Source organism: Culex quinquefasciatus, chromosome 3 (genome assembly GCF_015732765.1).
Source record: "Culex quinquefasciatus strain JHB chromosome 3, VPISU_Cqui_1.0_pri_paternal, whole genome shotgun sequence".
In the NCBI taxonomy this organism is placed as follows: Eukaryota; Metazoa; Arthropoda; class Insecta; order Diptera; family Culicidae; genus Culex; species Culex quinquefasciatus.
The window spans coordinates 147,929,922-147,949,053 of record NC_051863.1 but is presented as its reverse complement, the minus strand read 5'-3'; the positions used below and the strand labels follow the sequence as shown (position 1 = coordinate 147,949,053).

General features: G+C 42.8%; 1 protein-coding gene across 1 annotated transcript in view; it reads left to right on the top strand.

The window, feature by feature from the left end:
* Nucleotides 1-15,576, top strand: part of LOC6050637 (protein split ends) — a 39,133-nt gene extending 23,557 nt beyond the window's left edge. Inside the window, 6 exon segments of the mRNA XM_038264822.1 lie at nt 529-666; nt 727-851; nt 907-1,508; nt 1,511-3,140; nt 3,143-6,035; nt 11,227-15,576. Coding sequence (XP_038120750.1) covers nt 529-666; nt 727-851; nt 907-1,508; nt 1,511-3,140; nt 3,143-6,035; nt 11,227-13,240 — 7,402 coding nt within the window. The 3' untranslated portion in view covers nt 13,241-15,576.
* Nucleotides 15,577-19,132: the final 3,556 nt, after the last annotated feature.

Below are 19,132 nucleotides of genomic sequence, written 5' to 3'. Positions count from 1 at the left end.
AGTTGCGAATTGGTGTGGAAGTGACAAACGGTAGGAAACGATCAGAGCAGTTTTGCATCGCGTTCGATTTGTGCTCGCGAGTGAATCAATCAGAACCCTTGCAAACAAGCATCGCGCGAAGAAACGAAAACGAAGAAAGGCAATTTTTTTATTTTTTATCATCGGCTCACTAACTTTAACTAATTTTAATTTTTTAGAGAGAAAATGGTAGATAACATAGATTGTAATGTCCCTCTTTTATTGTTTCACCACCACGCAATCCAAACCTTGTACATATTCAAAAACCATCGTATGACGGAACATGGACCACCTGTAAATGACCCGCAAACCCCCGTGTGCACGATCGTGTTCTACCCCATCACCATCGCACCATTAATCGAACCACCTCCTACGTTTGTGTGTGTGTATTAACCCGGATCCCCAACTGTTGTACATATTCGCACCCTGGACAACTCCGGATATTTCGGTTCTGGTTGGTTCTGGCAGTTTCACCACAACAATCTCGTCCACTCTGATCTCGTCGTTTAGCTTCACCGAAACCGAGGAGGTGCTGCAAATTGGGATGCACAAGGTGCTCGAGTACATCAAGAACCACGACGACGCGTGGCCGTTTATGGACCCGGTCGACGAGGACATTGCCCCGCGCTACTACTCCATCATCCGGCGGTGAGTCATTGATCGAGGTGGGTTTGTTGGGAGGTGTTGATGATCGTTTTATTTTTTTAGTCCAATGGATCTGCAAAAGATGGAGGAAAAGCTGGACAACGGGGAGTACCTGACGTTTGCCGATTTCCGCAACGACTTCAAGCTGATCGTCAACAACTGCCGGCTGTACAATGGTCAGGCCAATGGTGAGTTTCCTGGGATGTTCTTGAAGCTGAAGCTAATTTGTGTTCTTCCCCACAGAGTACACCGAAATGGTCAACAACCTGCAGATTGCGTTCGAGAAGGCCACCAAGCGCCACTTTGACTCGAACTCGTCGGACGAGGAGCAGCAAACGCTCGAGTACCCGATCTTCAAGGAGAAGCCTGCGGCGGCGGCGACGACGACATCGTCGTCGATCGGCGGTGGCAAAAACCTGAACGATGACTCCGCCGCCAAGAAGGACTCCGGAAGCAAGAAGAACCAAAAGAGCAGCAGCAGCAGCAGCAAGAAGGACTCCAAAGTGAAGGATCGCAAGAGTGGTGGGAAAACCAGTGAGATTAGTGACGGCAATTCCAAGTCGAGCAGTGACAAGGGAAGTGCGAAGAAGAGCGGTAAATCTAGTGAACCGGAAGCGACGAAATCCGCGGGGGGTAATAAAAACTCCAAGAGTTTGAAGCGCAAGCGGAAAGAGAAGGACAAAGTGGGCAAAGGTGGCGGCAGTAAAAAGTTTAAACGCAACGACGACAGCAGTGACGGCGAGGAAGACGAGCTGTCGGCGGAAGACGAAGAGGACGAGGAGGAAGACGACGGTGGGCGGAAAAGTGACCGGGAAGAAGTGATCTCCGAGGGGGAAGAAGATGTCGGAGATCGCCTTCGCCGGTGGTGTACGAAGGCAAAAAGAAGAGCGCGGCCAAAGCGAAGAAGCGCGAAGCGGAAAAGGCAAAGGAAAAGACCAAGGGCGGCAAGATTAAGAGGGAAGAGAAGAAGTCGTCGAACAAACGGGGCAGGAAGAAGTCGAGGTCCCGGTCGCCGCCGCGATCGCGGACGCCTTCGCCGAGTCCCGTAGCGAGTCGATCGTCGACGCCGCTGAAGAAGACGGTGGCGGGCACGCTGGTGAAGGGCAGGAACAAGAAGCTGGACAGCAGCTCGGTCAGCAGTTTGAACTCGTCGCAAGCGACGCCGGTGAAGAAGCGTGGCAAGAAGCAGCAGAAGGAGATGCCTCCGAGTGAGGACGAGTTGGACGTTACGGAGGAAGAGTTGCCGACGCTGGTGAAGAAGCGTGGCAAGAAGCAGCAGCAGGAGGTGCCGCCGAGTGAGGACGAGCTTGACGTTACGGAGGAGGATTTGGTGCAGCCGCCGCCGACGTTGCCCGGGGAAGAGGAGGATCGGGAGACTGACCTAAGCAACTTTGCGGATATCGACGATATTCGTGAGGGACGGGTTAAGGATGAGGAAGTCCGAAAGGATTCCGATGGCGGCGGAAGTGTGGAGAATGCACCAAGCAAGGGTGACGGCAAGAAGGGAAAGAAGAACAAAAAGAGCAGCCAGAAATCAGGGAAGTCCAAAGGCAAGAGCAAAGACGAGGAAAAGGTCAAAAAGAGCAAGTCGAAGAGTAAAAGTGGCAAGAGTAAAAAGTCCAAGAGCAAGAGCTTCGAAACTTCGTCGATCGTGTCCTCGAGCGAGGACGAACCCTTAGTAGAACCGCCAAAGGAAAAGAAGAAACACCACAAGGAGAAGGAAATCAAAAGTGCCTCAAAGAAACAACCGAAGGATTTCTCCAAGTACACGACGCTTCCGCGTGGCGATCGCAGCCGATCCCGGAGCTTCTCCCGGTCGCCAAGTCCGGCGGCACCCTCGATCCACGAGGAACGATACTCTTCCATGTCGGAACGGTCGGTGAATTTCGACGACGACGATAAACCCGCGGTTCCAACACGACCCATCACGCCGGACATCATCGACAAGTATGATCTCATCAAGCAGCGACGTCGCAACCAAACGGCCTCGGTTCCACCGACCGCCACCACCCCGTCATCTTCCACATCCAGTGAAAAACCCGCCAAGCAAAAGTCCAAATCTTCGGACGTCGCCGGCGGCGGCAGCAGCCGTAAAAAGCAGAAACACAACCAGAGTACCAGTTCAAGTGCCTCGGCAGACGCCCCTTCAACGCCCAGTACGGCCACCAAACCCGCAAAGGTCAAGGAGGAAAAGTCCTCCTCCTCCAAGGGGAAGGAATCCAGTGGGAAGAGCAAAAAGAAACGGAACCGATCGGTTGAAGCGAGTCCGCCTCCGACGCCAGTGGCGGATCGGTCGCGATCTCCCGTTTGGACGGTCCCGGAAGTGCCGGCTGAAAAGACTCGCCCGTCTTACAAAGACGAGAAGGTGGAGCCGGACAAGAAGGCCGACCCCAGCGACGAGTACGACTTTGTGGACGATTCGCCGACCGAAGCGGTAACGCCAAAGATCCCCTCCCCGGTACCTTCACCAGTGGAAAAACCCCAAAACTTCCCAAAACCAAGTCGGAATCGCAGAAGAAACCATCGCAAAAGTCCGGCAAATCGAACGCCACTAAACCTCCGAGCGCGGTCGCCAACAAACAATCCAAAGGAGGTGGAGCCGCTTCAACCGGAGCTGCCGGAGGTGCCAACATGGAAGCCCTGGAACTAGAAACCGAGCAGACCCTCAAGGACATCAACAAGTGGCTGGAGAATACGCCCCGCTTCAGCGAGTACAGTTCGGCGAGCAATTCCCCCTCGCGGTACATTATGGACGATCTGGACGCGGTCACGGCCAAAATAGACGCTGCTGACTTCCGCAAACCGATCACGTTGGCGCAAATCCCACCCGAGGAAGCCGACAAGCCTCCGATTATCCTTTCCCCACGGGCAAACGACCCACCACCATTAGCAGCTGCCCTGTCGTCGGCACCACCTCCAATTGCCACTCCAAAAGAACCGCCAGTCGTCAAACCGGCGAAGCAACCAAAAGACCACGAAGCGACCCCGAACATCAACAACAACACCAGCAGTGCTCCAATTCCCGCACCACAACCCACAAAACCCCAGTCAACGCCAGCACCGACTCCACCAGTCGTCGCGACGACACCAGCGCCCCCACCCTCGGAACGTCCCGCCCTGGGACCACCCCCGATAATTCCGCCCCACTCGCAGAAAAAGGAACCGAAAGAGCCCAAGCGCAAGTCGCTCAAGGAGAAGCTCAGCCAGCTGGGCAAGCAAAAGCGGGACACCGTCCACCGGACGATCGACCGGCTGCAGCCGGGCAAGTCCAAGGGCAATCTGCTCAGCAGCATCCAGAATCTCAACAAGCCGGAGGAGCTGTTCCCGCTGGGGGCGGGCGCCGCAGGTCCGGGCGGGCTTGGACCGAGCAAGGTCAAGGAGGTGAAGAACTCGCTGATCGTCAAGACGGACGAGTCGAAGCCGAAGCTGAGTTTGGGTACGGTGCTGATTACGGAGGGATTCGGACTTGGGCAGCAGCACGCGTTTGCAGATGAGAAGAAGGAAGGTGGCGAAGAGGCACCTGGTAAGGTTTGTGTTGACGAGAAGAAGTTTGGCGAAACGGAACAGGCAGCTGCGTTGAACAGCTCGAAGGACAGTGATGACGGGGCAGCGGCGAAACTGTTGGTTCTGGAAGACATGAAGGCGGCCAAGGCAGAGCTCGCCAAAACGGATCCCGGAAAGGTGGTTGAATCGCCGGAGAAGGTCATCAAGGCGATCGCCAAATCGGACAAACCGTCGGCGACTCCGAACCTGTCAGCGTGGTTCAAGGCGTTTGGCGCGCCAAAGAAACCGAAGAAATCCGACGATGGTGAAGAAGGCGGCAGTAAGAACTCACCGGAAGGTGAGGGCAAGGGTGGAGAAAATACTTCCCCGTCGGATTCTGGCTTGAACGTACCGTTGGTGCCCAGTTTGGAAAGCCCCAGCTATCCGTCGTTACCACCGGCGCCGCGGCAGCGGAAGGCGAGCACGGGAAGTACCGTTTCGGAGCGGTCCTCGTACAGTCAAGATCCGGACAGCCCACGGATTGGTATTGACGAACGGATCGGAGTCTACCCGGCGCCTTATCCCAGCCCGATGGGAGCATCTCCGGTGATGACCTCCCCGCGCATGGATGAAACGCAAAAGAGTCCGTACCCGTTGAACGGAGCCATCAAGGTTGGCTTCTACCAGGACACCACGACCAAAAGCAGTCCGGAGAAGAGCTGCAGCCCAAGGGAGTTGCCACCATCCCCCTACCCGCAGTACTCACAACATCTGTACACGGCCAACTCCGGCATGGCCGGTGGTACCAACAATATGTACGGAAACAATTACGCTTACGGTGCCACGACCCCAAACGCTCCGACAGCCCCAACGGCACCATCCACGGCGAACACGACGGACACGTTCAAGAACTACGACCAGTACAAACAACCGGCCTCACAGGAATCGGACTACAACTCATCGATGAGCCCCAGCACGAACCCCAACTCGCCCTACCACAACCAGGCGTCGTCTCCGTACCAGCAGCAACCCAACTCGCCGTACCAACAGCCGCAAAACCAAAACTTTGCCCAGCAGCAGCAGTCATCGATTGCGTCGCCGGCCTCGTCCGGACCGCTGTCCCCCTACAGCAACGCCTCACTAGCACCTCAATCGTCAGTACAACAAAGCCCGGCCCAGTCCGTGAGCGGTCACTCGCCTTTCAACCCATCGCCAACGTCGCCTTATCAAACGCCACAACATCAATCGCAGCAGAACCAACCCCAACAGCAGCAGCCGACTCAAGCGCAAAAGCCCGCCCCAACGCCCCAATCCAAACCAAATACGCCCATCCACCAAAGTCCAAACTCACCGTTCTCCCAGTCGAACCACAGCTCACCCTACTCCCAGCAGGACCCCAACTCGCCGTACTCCCAGGGCCAACTGTCCCCCTTCCAGCCAATGTCCCCAAAACCCCCGACCGTGCCCGCCGCCGCCGCCGCCACCACCAACAACAGCCTCAAGCTGGCCCCGCCAATAATAACGCCCCAGCAAGCGGCGGCGGCCGCCGGCGTAACCCTCCCCGACTCACCGGTCAACACGCTGTCCCAAACGTCACCGCACCAAAACACCGGATCTCAGCTGCAACAGCCTCAACAACCTTCACCCCAGCAGCAACAGCAGCAGCTAAATGCCCACTCGGGTTGGAATCAACAGCAGACCACATATGCGCAGTACGCTTCGTCGGCGACGTCGTCGGTGGATGGAGGAAGCACGTTGGGAACGAATCTTCCGGCACCGGCCCACATACATCATCACTCGCAGCATCAGCAGCAACTGGCGGCGCCGCAAACGCAACAGCAGCAGCAACAGCAAATTAAGCCGCAGGCGGTGCAGCTCATGGATGCAAGGTGAGATGATCTTTTGATTTATTTTAGGGTGTAATTTGGTTGATATTGACATTTGAATTGAAATCGTCAAGGTACCACCCGAGCAATGCTGCTATGGACTTTTTTTTTTCGCTTGTTAGAAGCATCACCTTTCATAACAACCAAATAGGATCTCCGTAGCTCATTTCGCCAAATCATAAGTGACGCATTCTTTCGTGAAATATCTAGAATTTAATATTCAAGTCTTGAATTTTGAAAATCTTAAATTCTGAATATTTCAATGTGCGTTTTTATAAGAATTTAACAGTCCTGTTTCAGGATGTTACATTTGCAATTCAGAGATTAATAGAACCTTTCAAATGAGATCAATTCATAATCTGAATGCTCTATTAGGGAAAATAAATTTTGAGGAATCCCCCTGCATCCATGATTCTTAAAATCTTATTTTTTTTATTTCTCGATTTTTGAATTATAAATTTTAAAATTCTCATTTTTTTAATTCTATAATTCTAAGATTTCTAAACTCTTAAATTTTTTAATTCATTAAATCTTAAACTCTTAAAATTTTAAAATCTTAAAATCCTGAAATCTTAAAATTTTAAAAACTTTAAAATCTTTAAATCTAATAAACATAAATTCTTAAATGCTTAGAATGTTAAAATCATAAGCTCTTGAAAATGTAAAATCCTAAACTCTTAAAATCTTAAACCATTTACATTTTAAAATTCTAAGATCTTGAAATCTTAACCTCTTAAATTTTAAAATCCTAACGTCTAATAATTTTAAAGTCAGTTTATAAAAAAAATGGGAGTTTTAAATTCCATTTCCATATTCCTCTATCTTTTATTTCTGGAATCCTCAAATTCTCTAATTTCAAAAAAAAATCTTTAATTCGACAGTTTTGAAATCTTAGAATTTTTAATACTTTGTATTTCTGATTGTAATTTGTTTTAAACTGTTTATTTGGATTTCTTAATTTCTGATTATTTGGAAGGTTTTTATATTCTTGAATTTAATATCAAAATATCAGATGTTTTAAACTTTTATGTTTTTAAAAATCCGTATTTTCGAAAAATAAAATAAAATTCAAAAATTCAAGAATTCACAAATTTTAAATTAAAATAAAACTTGAGCTCAAAAATATTAAAAATTCAAAACCCGTAATTCGAATAATATATACAGTATGTAAAAAAAGTATTTACACCCCTTGGGCACTATGCACATTTTGTGATGAAACATGTAAAAAATTTAAAGTTTGACAGGAACCTAGTTCTACGTTTTGTTCAGAAACTCATGCCAAACATTTTGCTACAAAAAACTCATGAAAAGATGATTTCTATAAAAAGTTATATAACAAATACTATTACGAAAATAAAAAAGGTGCAAAAGTTTGTACACCTTTCGAAAAATTAACATAAATAATGTTATTTGTTGACAAATCACCATAAATCCAGTCCCCAACTCCAAATAGGCATCCTTGACTGATTAAAAGATTGAATATAAAGAACTACTTAGTATAAAAGTTTATATAACTCTGGAAATTCTATATAAAACTTATCTAAACTTAATTTTGCAAACTTTTAATTCAACTAAATGTCAATCATATAATTGCTAAATAAACATTTTGGAGTGGGTATAACACCGTTTTGGGGGTATTTGTATCGATAGAATAGATTTTTCGTTGGAATTTCGTACCAACCCGGAATTACGACGTGGGAAAATCCGCCGGCATCCGAACCGGTCCACGATCCACAAGTTAACCTATGTGGAATCGGAAAGGGCATAAAATTTCCGATCTTTTGATACCCAAACATCTAGGTTTTCTTTAAAACCTACGTTTTTAAATACTTAAGCAAAAACGTTGTTATGGTTTCGTTTGAGCAACCTGCCAAAAATGTATGGAATTTCGTAATTTTTGTTCTCGTGGATCAAACTTACTTTTTGCCCAGGTATTTAAAAACGTAGGTTTTAAAGAAAACCTAGATGTTTGGGTATCAAAAGATCGGAAATTTTATGCCCTTTCCGATTCCACATAGGTTGACTTGTGAATCGTGGACCGGTTCGGATGCCGGCGGATTTTCCTACGACGTAATTCCGGGTTGGTACGAAATTCCAACGAAAAATCTATTCTATCGATACAAATACCCCCAAAACGGTGTTATACCCACTCAAAAATGTTTATTTAGCAATTATATGGTAATATATTGACATTTAGTTGAATTAAAAGTTTGCAAAATTAAGTTTAGATAAGTTTTATATAGAATTTCCAGAGTTATATAAACTTTTATACTAAGTAGTTAGTAAACTTTATATTCAATCCAAATTATTTTTTTAATCAGTCAAGGATGCCTATTTGGAGTTGGGAGACTGGATTTATGGTGATTTGTCAACAAATAACATTATTTATGTAAATTTTTGGAAAGGTGTACATACTTTTTTTGCGCCTTTTTTTATTTTCGTAATAGTATTTGTTATATAACTTTTTTATAGAAATCATCTTTTCATGAGCTTTTTGTAGCAAAATGTTTGGCATGAGTTTTTGAACAAAACGTAGTACTAGGTTCCTGTCAAACTTTAAATTTTTTACATGTTTCATCACAAAATGTGCATAGTGCCCAAGGGGTGTAAATTCTTTTTTTACATACTGTATATACAGAGAAACCTCTTTTTACGCGGTGCGTTACGTTTTTCTAATTTGTCGATTTCTCTGGAACGTCGCAACATTTTTGCAATCTTTTAAAAGCAAATTGTAGGTTTTGTTCAGATCTACAAAACGCTTTTTGAAGCTTGCAAAAATATTGTATGGTTTAGAGAAATCGACGAAATAAAAAGAGTAACGCCGCCGCGTGGCAAAAGGTTTATGTGTACTTAAAATTTAACTTACCAAAATATCAAGAATTCTAAAATTCAAGTCCTGAATTCTGAAATTCTTAATATATCAACATGCGTTTTTATTTAAATTTAACAGTTCTGTTCCAAAATGTTACATTTGCATTTATATTTTGAATTTAAAATTTAAATACTTTAATTCTAAAATTCAAAAAATCTTAAAGTTTTAAAATCCTAAGAAAAAAAATTAAAAATCTTGAAATCCTAAAACTTTAAAATCCCAGGATCTTAAAATTTTAAAATGTAATATTTTTAAGTTCTTAAATTCTTCTTAAATTTTAAAAATCTTATATCCTTAATTTGTGAAATTCTCAAATTCTGAAGTAACACAATTAAATTGACCAAAAAGTCAATAATTTAACAATCAATTCCTAAATTCTGTTATTCTGAAATCCTTTAGTCCCTAAATCCTCAAGGTCTTTAATTAAAAAAAAATCTTCGTGTTTTTTTATTTCAGAATTTTTAATTCTTTGTAATATTGTTTATTTGAATTTCCTAAATTCAGATTTTTTGATTGTTTCCAATTTTTTTGTTTTGCAATCTTGAATTTTAGTTTTCAAAATATTAGAATTTATTTAATTTTTATGTTTTTGAATATCCGTATGATTAAATTTCTATTTTTTATTTAGGATTTATAAAAATTAAAAAAAATATTTTTTAATTCTTCAATTTAATTTAATTAAAAAATTTTTAAGCCCTATGTTTTTAGATTTTTTTAATTATTTTTTTGTTTTAATTATTTGTGTTTTTAAATTTCTTAATTTCAAAATCATAATATATTTTTTTTTGCCTGAAAATGAAATGATTATTGTTAATATAATATACCTGACGCGATTGGTAGTGAACAATGTACACTCGCGTATAAAAACACACATTTTATTAAAAAAAAAAGTGGTACCTATCTCGGATTTTCGTTAATGAAACTCAATTTTTTCATATGTTATGCAAAATTTCCTGAAGGATCCGATATAAATACAGCCTTGACTCGATTATCCGAAGCCTCGATTGTACCGAGACCATCAAAACAGTATTTTAATTTTCATGGAGCATTTTTGAGGTGATATTTGATTTAAGTGACCCAACATAAATTAAATTTTTGTTGTCGACAAGGTAGTCGATTGACTGTAAAAATCCTTTAAGTGGTTAGATACATGTAAATCGCCAAAAACGTCAGAGGTTGGTATGAGCACACATTGAACTTTTTTTTTAAATCTTTTTGATGGGCATTAACATATACATTTTCATCTATTATCAAAATAAATTTGAAGACATTTGGACTAACCATTGCCGAGATATAGCTATTTTAAGTTAGCAGTTTAAAAAAAACGGGTGCCACGATATCTCAACACTGATTTGACCAAATTAGCTCAAAATTTTGGTGAAGACTCGTTGAACCGATCTTGTGTGCATGACGAAGTCCGATTTTTAAAAACTGAATTTAAAAAAATATATATTTTTTTTGTTTTTCAAATAAAATATGGTCAGTTTTTGATTTTTGTATTTTTTTTAAAGCAAAATTTCAAAACCGGGCTTCGTCATACACACGGGATATGTCTTGGGACTCTTCACCCCAAATTTCAGCCAATTTGGTTTATCCAATCTCGAGAATAACATTCACAATTTTTGACAGTTCGCTTTGCGCATGGCAAAATTTTGAACTTGAATCGTCGCTTTCTCAGTTAAGTTACAAAATATCTTTATGAAATTTTCAGGAGTGATTGAAAATCATCTTTTTAGTGAATTTAGTGAATTTTCTGAAACATGAAAGTTTGTGATTTTCTACATGTATGTAACCCCTTAAAGTTGGTTTTTCCATTCATCTGCCATATTGGACGCCATCTTGAATATTTGGTGTGTTTTAAGAATCAGGTAACACTATAGGCAGATTCGGATTCAGGAGGGTCGATTTAGCCTAAGCCCATCAAAATCAAAAGAAATTATCATTTATCGGAAGAATGCAAACTCTTATATTAAAAAAATCCTTTTAAAATCTTTTTTAGAAATTTTATAAGCTTGAGATGAAACTGAACGCCGGCCATTAAAAAAACATGTATGCGACTAAACCTTTTCTGGCCTGATGGGTCATATATAACCCAAAAATCAAAATTTCCAGAACTTGCCTATAATATTCAAATGGCCGTAAGAATCATTTTCCCACCATCGAATCAAAGCCTGAAAGGGTTAAATCAATCTTCAAACTAGACAGAATGTTTGCCTACGGCATTTACCCTCTGCCAAACAGAGAACTCTAAGATACGGCGTTTTTCTTAGAACTGCTTTCAAAAACGATCAAATATTGATACCGTTACTCTTTTTTTTGCAGTTCCAATAATCAGCAACAGCAGCAGCAGCAGCAGGCCCATCCATCGTGCCAGCAACAGCAACCGCAGCAGCATCATCCAAACTTGAGCAACCTGACGCCAGCGCACAGCCAGTCGTCGTCCAACCTGCAGCAGCAGCAGCAACACCAACAATCACAACACCAACAGCACAGTCATCTGAGCAACTTGCTGAGCAACAACCCGTACACGTCCAACTATGGCCGCCAGGCGTACGAACAGCAGCAGCAACAGCAACACGTTGGGCAGCCGGACAAGGGCGTCAAAGTACCTGAGCTTATCAATTTGGGCTACAACAGTGGCAGTAACGAGAGCAGTGCCAGCAGCAAGAGTCAGCAATTGCAACAGCAACAGCAGCAGCAGCAACAACAGGAAATGCCGATGAACATGGGCAACAAGGCGGCGGCGGTGGAGGTGGCCAAGGAGCAGGCCAGCAAGCAGCAGCAAATGTTTGAACTGATGGGTTCGATGGCGTACGGCAATCCGATGGACATTTCGATCAGCAAGAGTAAGGCGTTCGACATGTTTAATCGGGCGGCTACGATGACCTTCCCGAGGGGTTTTCCGAGTGGACAACCGCAGGACGTTGGTAAGATGGGTTACGGGGGAGGATCGGTGAGTGGGTACGATCAGCAGCAGATGGTGACGAACACGAATAAGGCCCACGATATGAGCGGATCCAATCCGTACGGTGTGCCGCAGCATCATCAACAGCCCCAACAGCAAGCTCATCAGTCGAAGGTCAATCAGAGTGGGGCTGCTTCGTCGAGTGGTCCGTACGATCAGCGATCGAGCGTTCAACAGCAGCAGCAGCAGCATCATCAGGCGCCTTCCCAGGCCAACATGGATCTCAACACCGGGTACAAATCGTTTGGCGGAACGCCTTCGTCGACGCTGATGGATCCGGCACTGCGAAATTTGGCATCGCTGTCCTCGCTGTATCAACCCGAGGCCAGTTATTACGATAAGAACATGCCACCGGCGGCGCACAGTATGTTCAAGAGTTCCGGCGGGGTCGTCCCCTCGTCGGCCTCGTCGACGTCTGCGTTGCAGCAGATCTTCAACAACTCGATGGCGACCACGATGGCGTACAACGCGGCGGCCGCTAGCAGGGATCAGCAAGGAGCGGCGGCGGCGTACGGCGGAAATTACCATCATCAGCCCCAGCAGAAGGCTCCACTCAACGTACCTTCGGTGCAACCTCCCGCGCCTCCCGTGGAGAAGCCAAAAAGAGGTCGCAAGAAGAAACAAGATCCGCAAGAACTGTTGCAGCAGCAGCAGCAAGCCGCCCTTCAACAGGCCCATCAACTCCAGCAACAGCAACCCAACCCGGCCCACCAGGGATTCCAGTCGTACTCGGGCATGAAGTCGAGCCAACCGCCAAGTTCTTCCAGCAACCAACAGTCCGGCGGGTCGTCATTGTCGGCGAACGCCGGCTCCGGTAACGCGAATGCCGTTGAACCATCGGCGATCTCGCTGAAAACGGCCAACGTGCTCCAGGGCAGTGCGTTCAACTTTGGCCCGGGCCCGGCCGGACTCGGTCTTCCAACGAGTCTGTACGGCGAAAACTCACCCTACCTGGAAGAGTTCCGAACCAACCCCACAAACGCTTACCCTTACCTTCCATCTAGTCACCGAGGGTCAGCCGCTTCCAGTGGGGCAGTCGGATCGGGCGCTTCCGCCGCCGCAGACGGGTCGGACAAATCCATCAACCCGGCAGCTTCGTCGGCCTCGGCCGTCCCCGTTGCCCCCTCGCCCTACCACCAGTTTCTGTCCCATCCGTCGTCCCGCCCGTCCCCGTACCAGTTTATGAACCAGCTCGATCCGCTGCACCAGCAGTACATGATGCTGAACCAGAGCCTGGGGCTGGGCGCACCGGGAGCGCACGGACCACCGGGTGCGTACGGCGGTCAACCGGGCGCGTACCATCCGGCCCTCGGGATGCACAAGACGCCGTACGACGCGATGAACACGATGAACCGACCGCCGTGGATATAACAGCAGCAGGACGTTGCCACGCCCGGGAAGGGCGGTGGTGACGGCATGGCCACGACAGCGGCAACGGCCGGAGCGACCAGCAGTGAGCAACCTCCTCCGACGAGGGAGTCTGCTGGTGGCGTAGGTGTCGTGACGCGGAACGAATCCGTGGTTTGGGACGCCCGGCGGAACCATCATGGGAGCTTTTAGAGGGCGAGCAACGGTGATTTTTAATTTTAAAGTGTTTATTTTTTTTTCTCGTTGGAGGCAGGGAATAATGGTGTTTTTAAAATACTTTAAAAATCTAGATTATTGAGGGAAGATTCTGGTTGATTGGGAACAAACCGATCAGGCCAATTAAAAGTGTGTACTATTTTAGTGTAAAATTTGTAGTGCTAGATTTAGAAACGTTTTTTGTATAGCCTTTAAAAAATATCAACACATTATATTTTTCATTTTTACTGAAAAATAACTGTATTTTACAAGACGTGCGCGCACGCGCGCTGCGCTTCAATAAAAGTGGATCCGCAATTTTACGAGCCATACTTCGGGAGAGGAACTTTTAATAGTGCGTGCAATATCAAAGAGCAGCAAAACTTCCGATTCACAAACACCGTTTGTAGTTGGTCTCCGTAGACACAGATTACCTTTCGTGCCCTTGATGAATCCACAAAGTGGTCGCGCAAGGAAGGATGGCGCGCAAAGATTGTGCAGTGATGAATAGTTAATTTACGACCCCTCTTTGGATAATTGTTAAATGTTGTCTTTTTGATTAGTTTTTTTTACCTCTCTATTTTTGTTTTCTTAACTGATAATGCAATGTCGCGATCCCAGATTAGCAAAATAATGAAAAAATAAGCCTTCCAAAAGGTCATCAATTGTGCTAAGGTAAATAATAAATGTGAAACAAGTTAGATTAAATCGTTACTTTCGTCGTTTTAGGTTAGCAAAACTGTCTTATTCTCACTTCCACTCTTAGATGTAAACCGAACCAAATGAGATTAAACCAAACTAACGGTTTCACGGTCATGCTTTACAAGAGCTGTTCTACCCAATTCATTGAAACTGTGTTCTGTTTCTTGCTGCTGTAAAAAAATCAAACTATTGTTTCATCGCCCCAAAAAGACAAACGCGAAGCGCTTATATTCTCTCTCAGAAGTGGACAACAATCGCACCAAAAAAAGAATACACGCTACCTACCACACGAAATATTCAGGATATGCAACATACCGCAAATAGCAAGATAAACGTAAACGTAAAACCAACATTCCAGTTCGGCGACGAACTGCGTAATAAAAATCACAATGGAAAACAAGCTTAACTTATCGCTTATACACATTGACACAAACTCACACTCACGTAGGACAAATCTTTTCTTATGCCTTTTTTAGAAACGATACAAAAAAGCAAAACAATAATCCGTGTTATAGATATATCAGGACGACAACAATACAAAAGTAAAAGAACTTGTAGAATTCTAAACCGAACAAAAAAAAAACAACAAGCAAATCACACACACCACAAACTTAGCCTTTTTGAAAAACAAATAGTAGAAACCAGGTAAAACCACTCGGCGCGAACTGGGTCATCTGTCGAAAGCGAGAAATTCTTGAGAGGCGAATGATCGTGTTATCATTGAATCAAAATAAAACAAAAAACGTGCAGAGAACGCACTCAAATCTTACGATTCGTTATTCAGCTTGTAAATACACAAACACACAACTCAATTTCTAGTTTTTATTGTTTTTCTATTCAGGTCAGCATTCGAAGCAAAATCAAAACGGCAACCAAGCATATTAATTGTAAGCGTGTGTAAATATTTAGTTTTTAAACTGCGATCTAAAAGTGCGTCTCCTCTTTAAGAGAGGAAAACGCTTAAGTTTTCTGTTACTTTAACTGAAATGTGAAGAAAGATCAAACACCCGTACACAATATCTTTATCGTTGTTTGCGTAGCATCTAACAGATTGAGTAAAAAAAGGAGTAGCAAAATAAAAAAGATAAAACAAAAAAACATATGGAAATGTTTGAAAAAACTTTGTGTACTGGAAAACTTAAGATTTAGTGACAAACAGAAATTGCTGAAAAGGGCAGAATTTATGTTTTCATCTTTGGGGTAAATCAACATGTTATTTAATAAATAAATTAAACCATATAAATATATACACACAACAACAACAAGGTAAACAAGATTAGTTTTATAGATACGCTATAAAAGAAAAAAAAAGAACCCATGTAACTGCGTAAGTAAAGGGCAGAAAAATATATTATTATAATTATTATTACTGAGAGAATAACGTTACAACAATTGAGGACACAGCATACAAATATAAACAACAATACAAACTACAAAAAAAAGTGTGTGGAAGTAGTAGAAAAAAATATACAAAATAAACTGTGAATGAGACAAGTGTAAATGAAAAATAAAATGAAAAAATATATTTAAACTTTGTTGGTTGATTTTTTCAAGAGGTAGATTGAAAGAAAGAAGAGCCAATTGTGGCAAAAATCAAAAAACGAATCGAATGTGAGCGCTAAGTGAAGAATACAATTAGATCATCTTTTACTCCGTAATCTGTACACCGAGATGCGCACACGATTTTTTGTTTTGCACTAATTTTACTACCGAAAACTGGGGTGACATTGATAGAAATTTGATCAGGCCACTAATTTTGATACATCCAAAGGAACAGTCACATTTTTGCATATATGTTCGATAATAAGTTATCCTTTAATGCTTTCATACTAAAAATTTTCAAAAATGTTCAGATATTAATTTGATGGACATTTGGAAAACCTATCAAAGTCACCCCAGTTTACGGTACTACAATTACCGGCACTAAGAATATAAAGAAAGCCCTTTCCCCTCTCCAAGCACAGTTAGTTTGTAGCGGGTGTGAGGACACTTCGTATAGACGCCCTTGCTCCCATCACGTTACTAAAGGTATGGAGCGTCGAGAAGCCAAACCATCAGAAAAGAAGCAGGCAATCCATAACTCACAGCGAACGACCAAGGAAACACCCTACCCTGATGTGTGTGTGTGTGTATGTCAGAATTATTGAAAGCATGGTTGTCGTTTAAAAAGAACGAGTTCACCAGTTAACAAATTCTGCAAAACCGTCTTATCTTCAAACGTCTTCAGAGGGCTTGCTTCCCAATTGGGCGGCTTCCGCTGCCACCGCTCCGTCGTCCTTTTTTCCACCGTTCGTAGTAAACTTGTCACGCGGCAAGTTCTCTTTCGTTCGCAGAACCGCCTCGCTCTCCACGTTCGCAACCTTCCCAATTCGGGCCAGGTCCCGCCGGCTTCCGATAGCTGTCTATTTCCTGGTCGAATCCACCACAGGGGGAAGTTTCGACGGTCATCGCGTTTAATGCCAGTTCCGCGACCACGCCGGGACGAGCCACGTCCTTGATTTAATCGTCCTCCTCGAGCACTACCATCTCCGCGATCCATCTAGGCCGGATGTGAAATTTTGATCAAGATTGGAAGAAATTCGAAAATTTTAAGGCTGTGCAGAAATTGTAATGGTCGGTGTTATTTAAAATTTTTAGAGAGCTGAGAAAGTTTTTAAACAAAATTGAATCCTTCTGGTTTGAAAATAGAAAATTGTACTATTCTATTCCATTTCTTTTTTTTTATTTAACCCTTTGGGATAATTTTGTACGAAAATGTTATGAAAATCAATTTTCCTTGCGATTGTGTATTGGAAATTTTGCCATGTTTCATGTTTTCGATAAAAAAAAGTCATAACTCGATTTACGTATCGGATAAGGAGCAATCGCGTAATGATTTTTCTTAATAAAAATTTAAATATATTTACACCTTAATTCCCAAGCTCGAGATAAAGTTTGAGTTTGTATGGAAATTCAATTCAAATTCTTGAAGTCTGGAGTTTTTTTTTGAAAAGGTCCAATAAACCAAATTTCCAGTTTTTGCTTTTTGGGTGTTTTTGAAACCGCCTTGAGATTCTTGAAGTCCAATAATACCCCTTAAAAACACCCAAAATGCAAAAACTGAAAATTTGGTTTATTGGTCCTTTAAAAAAAACTCCAGAAGTTTAGGTGCTAATAACATTCTTAAAAATATTAATAATAATTCTCCACCAAAACCGGAAATGGATTTTAATTATATTTTTTTATTGGCTCAAACTTTTCAGAGCTTTCCCTGTGAACAAAGAAGCCATTTTGTGTCTTGGTTCACCCATACAAGGCTCCATTCAATTTTGGCAGCAGTCCATACAAAAATGATGAATATTTCAAAATATGAATCTTTTGAAGGAATTTTCTAATCGGTTTGGTGTCTTCGGCAAAGTTGTAGGTATTGGAAAAATAGTTTTTTTTTTCAACTTTTTTAATTTCTGAAATTTTTGGTATATTTTAGGGGAACAAAAAACCACATCTTTTGAGCCATAAAAAAGTATGAAAAAAAAACTTCTGCCGAGTTATGATATCTTAAGGGGTTACATACATGTAGAAAATCACGAAATTTCATAATTTTCAATCACTCCTGGAAGATTTACGAAGATATTTCATGACTGAACTGAGTAGACGACTTAAGTTTACAATTTTGCCATGCGCAAAGCGAACTGTCAAACTTTGTGAACGTTTTGCCTTCCTCACCTTACTGAGGAAAGGCTATAAAATCACTCGGAAAATGGACTTTTTAATTAGACCTCCTAGACCTACCTTCATTTGTACATATCGACTCAGAATCACCAGCTGAGTAAATGTCTGTGTGTTTGGCTGTATGTAGACATGTGTTTCAAATCAATGTCACTGGAATATCTCGTCACAGGCTCAACCGATTTTGACCGGAATGGTTTTAATCGATCCGTCTTAACGTCCCCTAAGTTGCTATTTAAATTCATGCAGTTTTATCAAGTATTTAAAAAGTTATGTTCAAAAAACTGTTTCATATAAACTTAAAATTATGGTAAAAAGGGTGGTTTTTTTTATGTAACCCTCACATGTTATATATTTTTAGAAAGCATATGAGAAGACCTTTTAGGTGGAGTAAGAATTTTCAAGATCTGACTTACCTATCTTAAATTACAAGCAGTTAAAAAATGGTCTGAATTCACATAATCTCAACTGGTTGGGTCTGATCGCCACGAAAAAGCCGTGTAGAGGGATGTCATTTTCTTCAAAGGCCGTGTCTGTATAATCTTGACAAAAGGTCTGTAGGTAGTCTGTGTTATTACTCATCACTTATTTTTATTAGGACCTCTTAGGTGCTGCGAACGTTAGGGGAGATCCATAAACATGTGGACACTTTAGGCGGGTTGGAACCACTATAAATGAGAGGAAGGCACCAACTACCTAAAGGTGAATTAAGTAACGTTTTCTCTAAACACCGAGTTTATTTACGGGTGCGTCTAATCAACTGAAAACTATTGAATTTTTTTTTTGCATTGATAATCATATTTCTCAATTAAATTTTCAAAAGGCCCTATCTGCATAGGAAACCCATGAGGGATAGGTTGTTTTGAAAATTTAATCTAGAATTTACCATATTTTAAATTCGTCAATTCTTAGATATTTTGGAAATCAATGATTGCAAAACAACTGAATATGTGTATAATGCATTTTGAAACACACTCTCCCCTCTCCTCGAGTTTGGTCAGAGTCGTGACATAAACTTAAAAAATATATTTGCAACGGCCAAACTCAGAAACCCCTTAGTTTTTTGAGAAAATCATTGAAGGGGTGGGATTAAATTCATGCAAATAAACAGAATAAAATTGGTGTATGTAAAACAAAATGTTAGCCACAATTTCTTCAAAGAGTGTTTTCCCACCGTGCAAAAGCGGCGAAACCAGAGAACTCCCTAGCTCTCTTTCTTCCTCTACTCTCGTACTCTCTAGCTAGCTTGTGTATGTCGTCGATGAATTGCATAACAAACCAAAATCATAA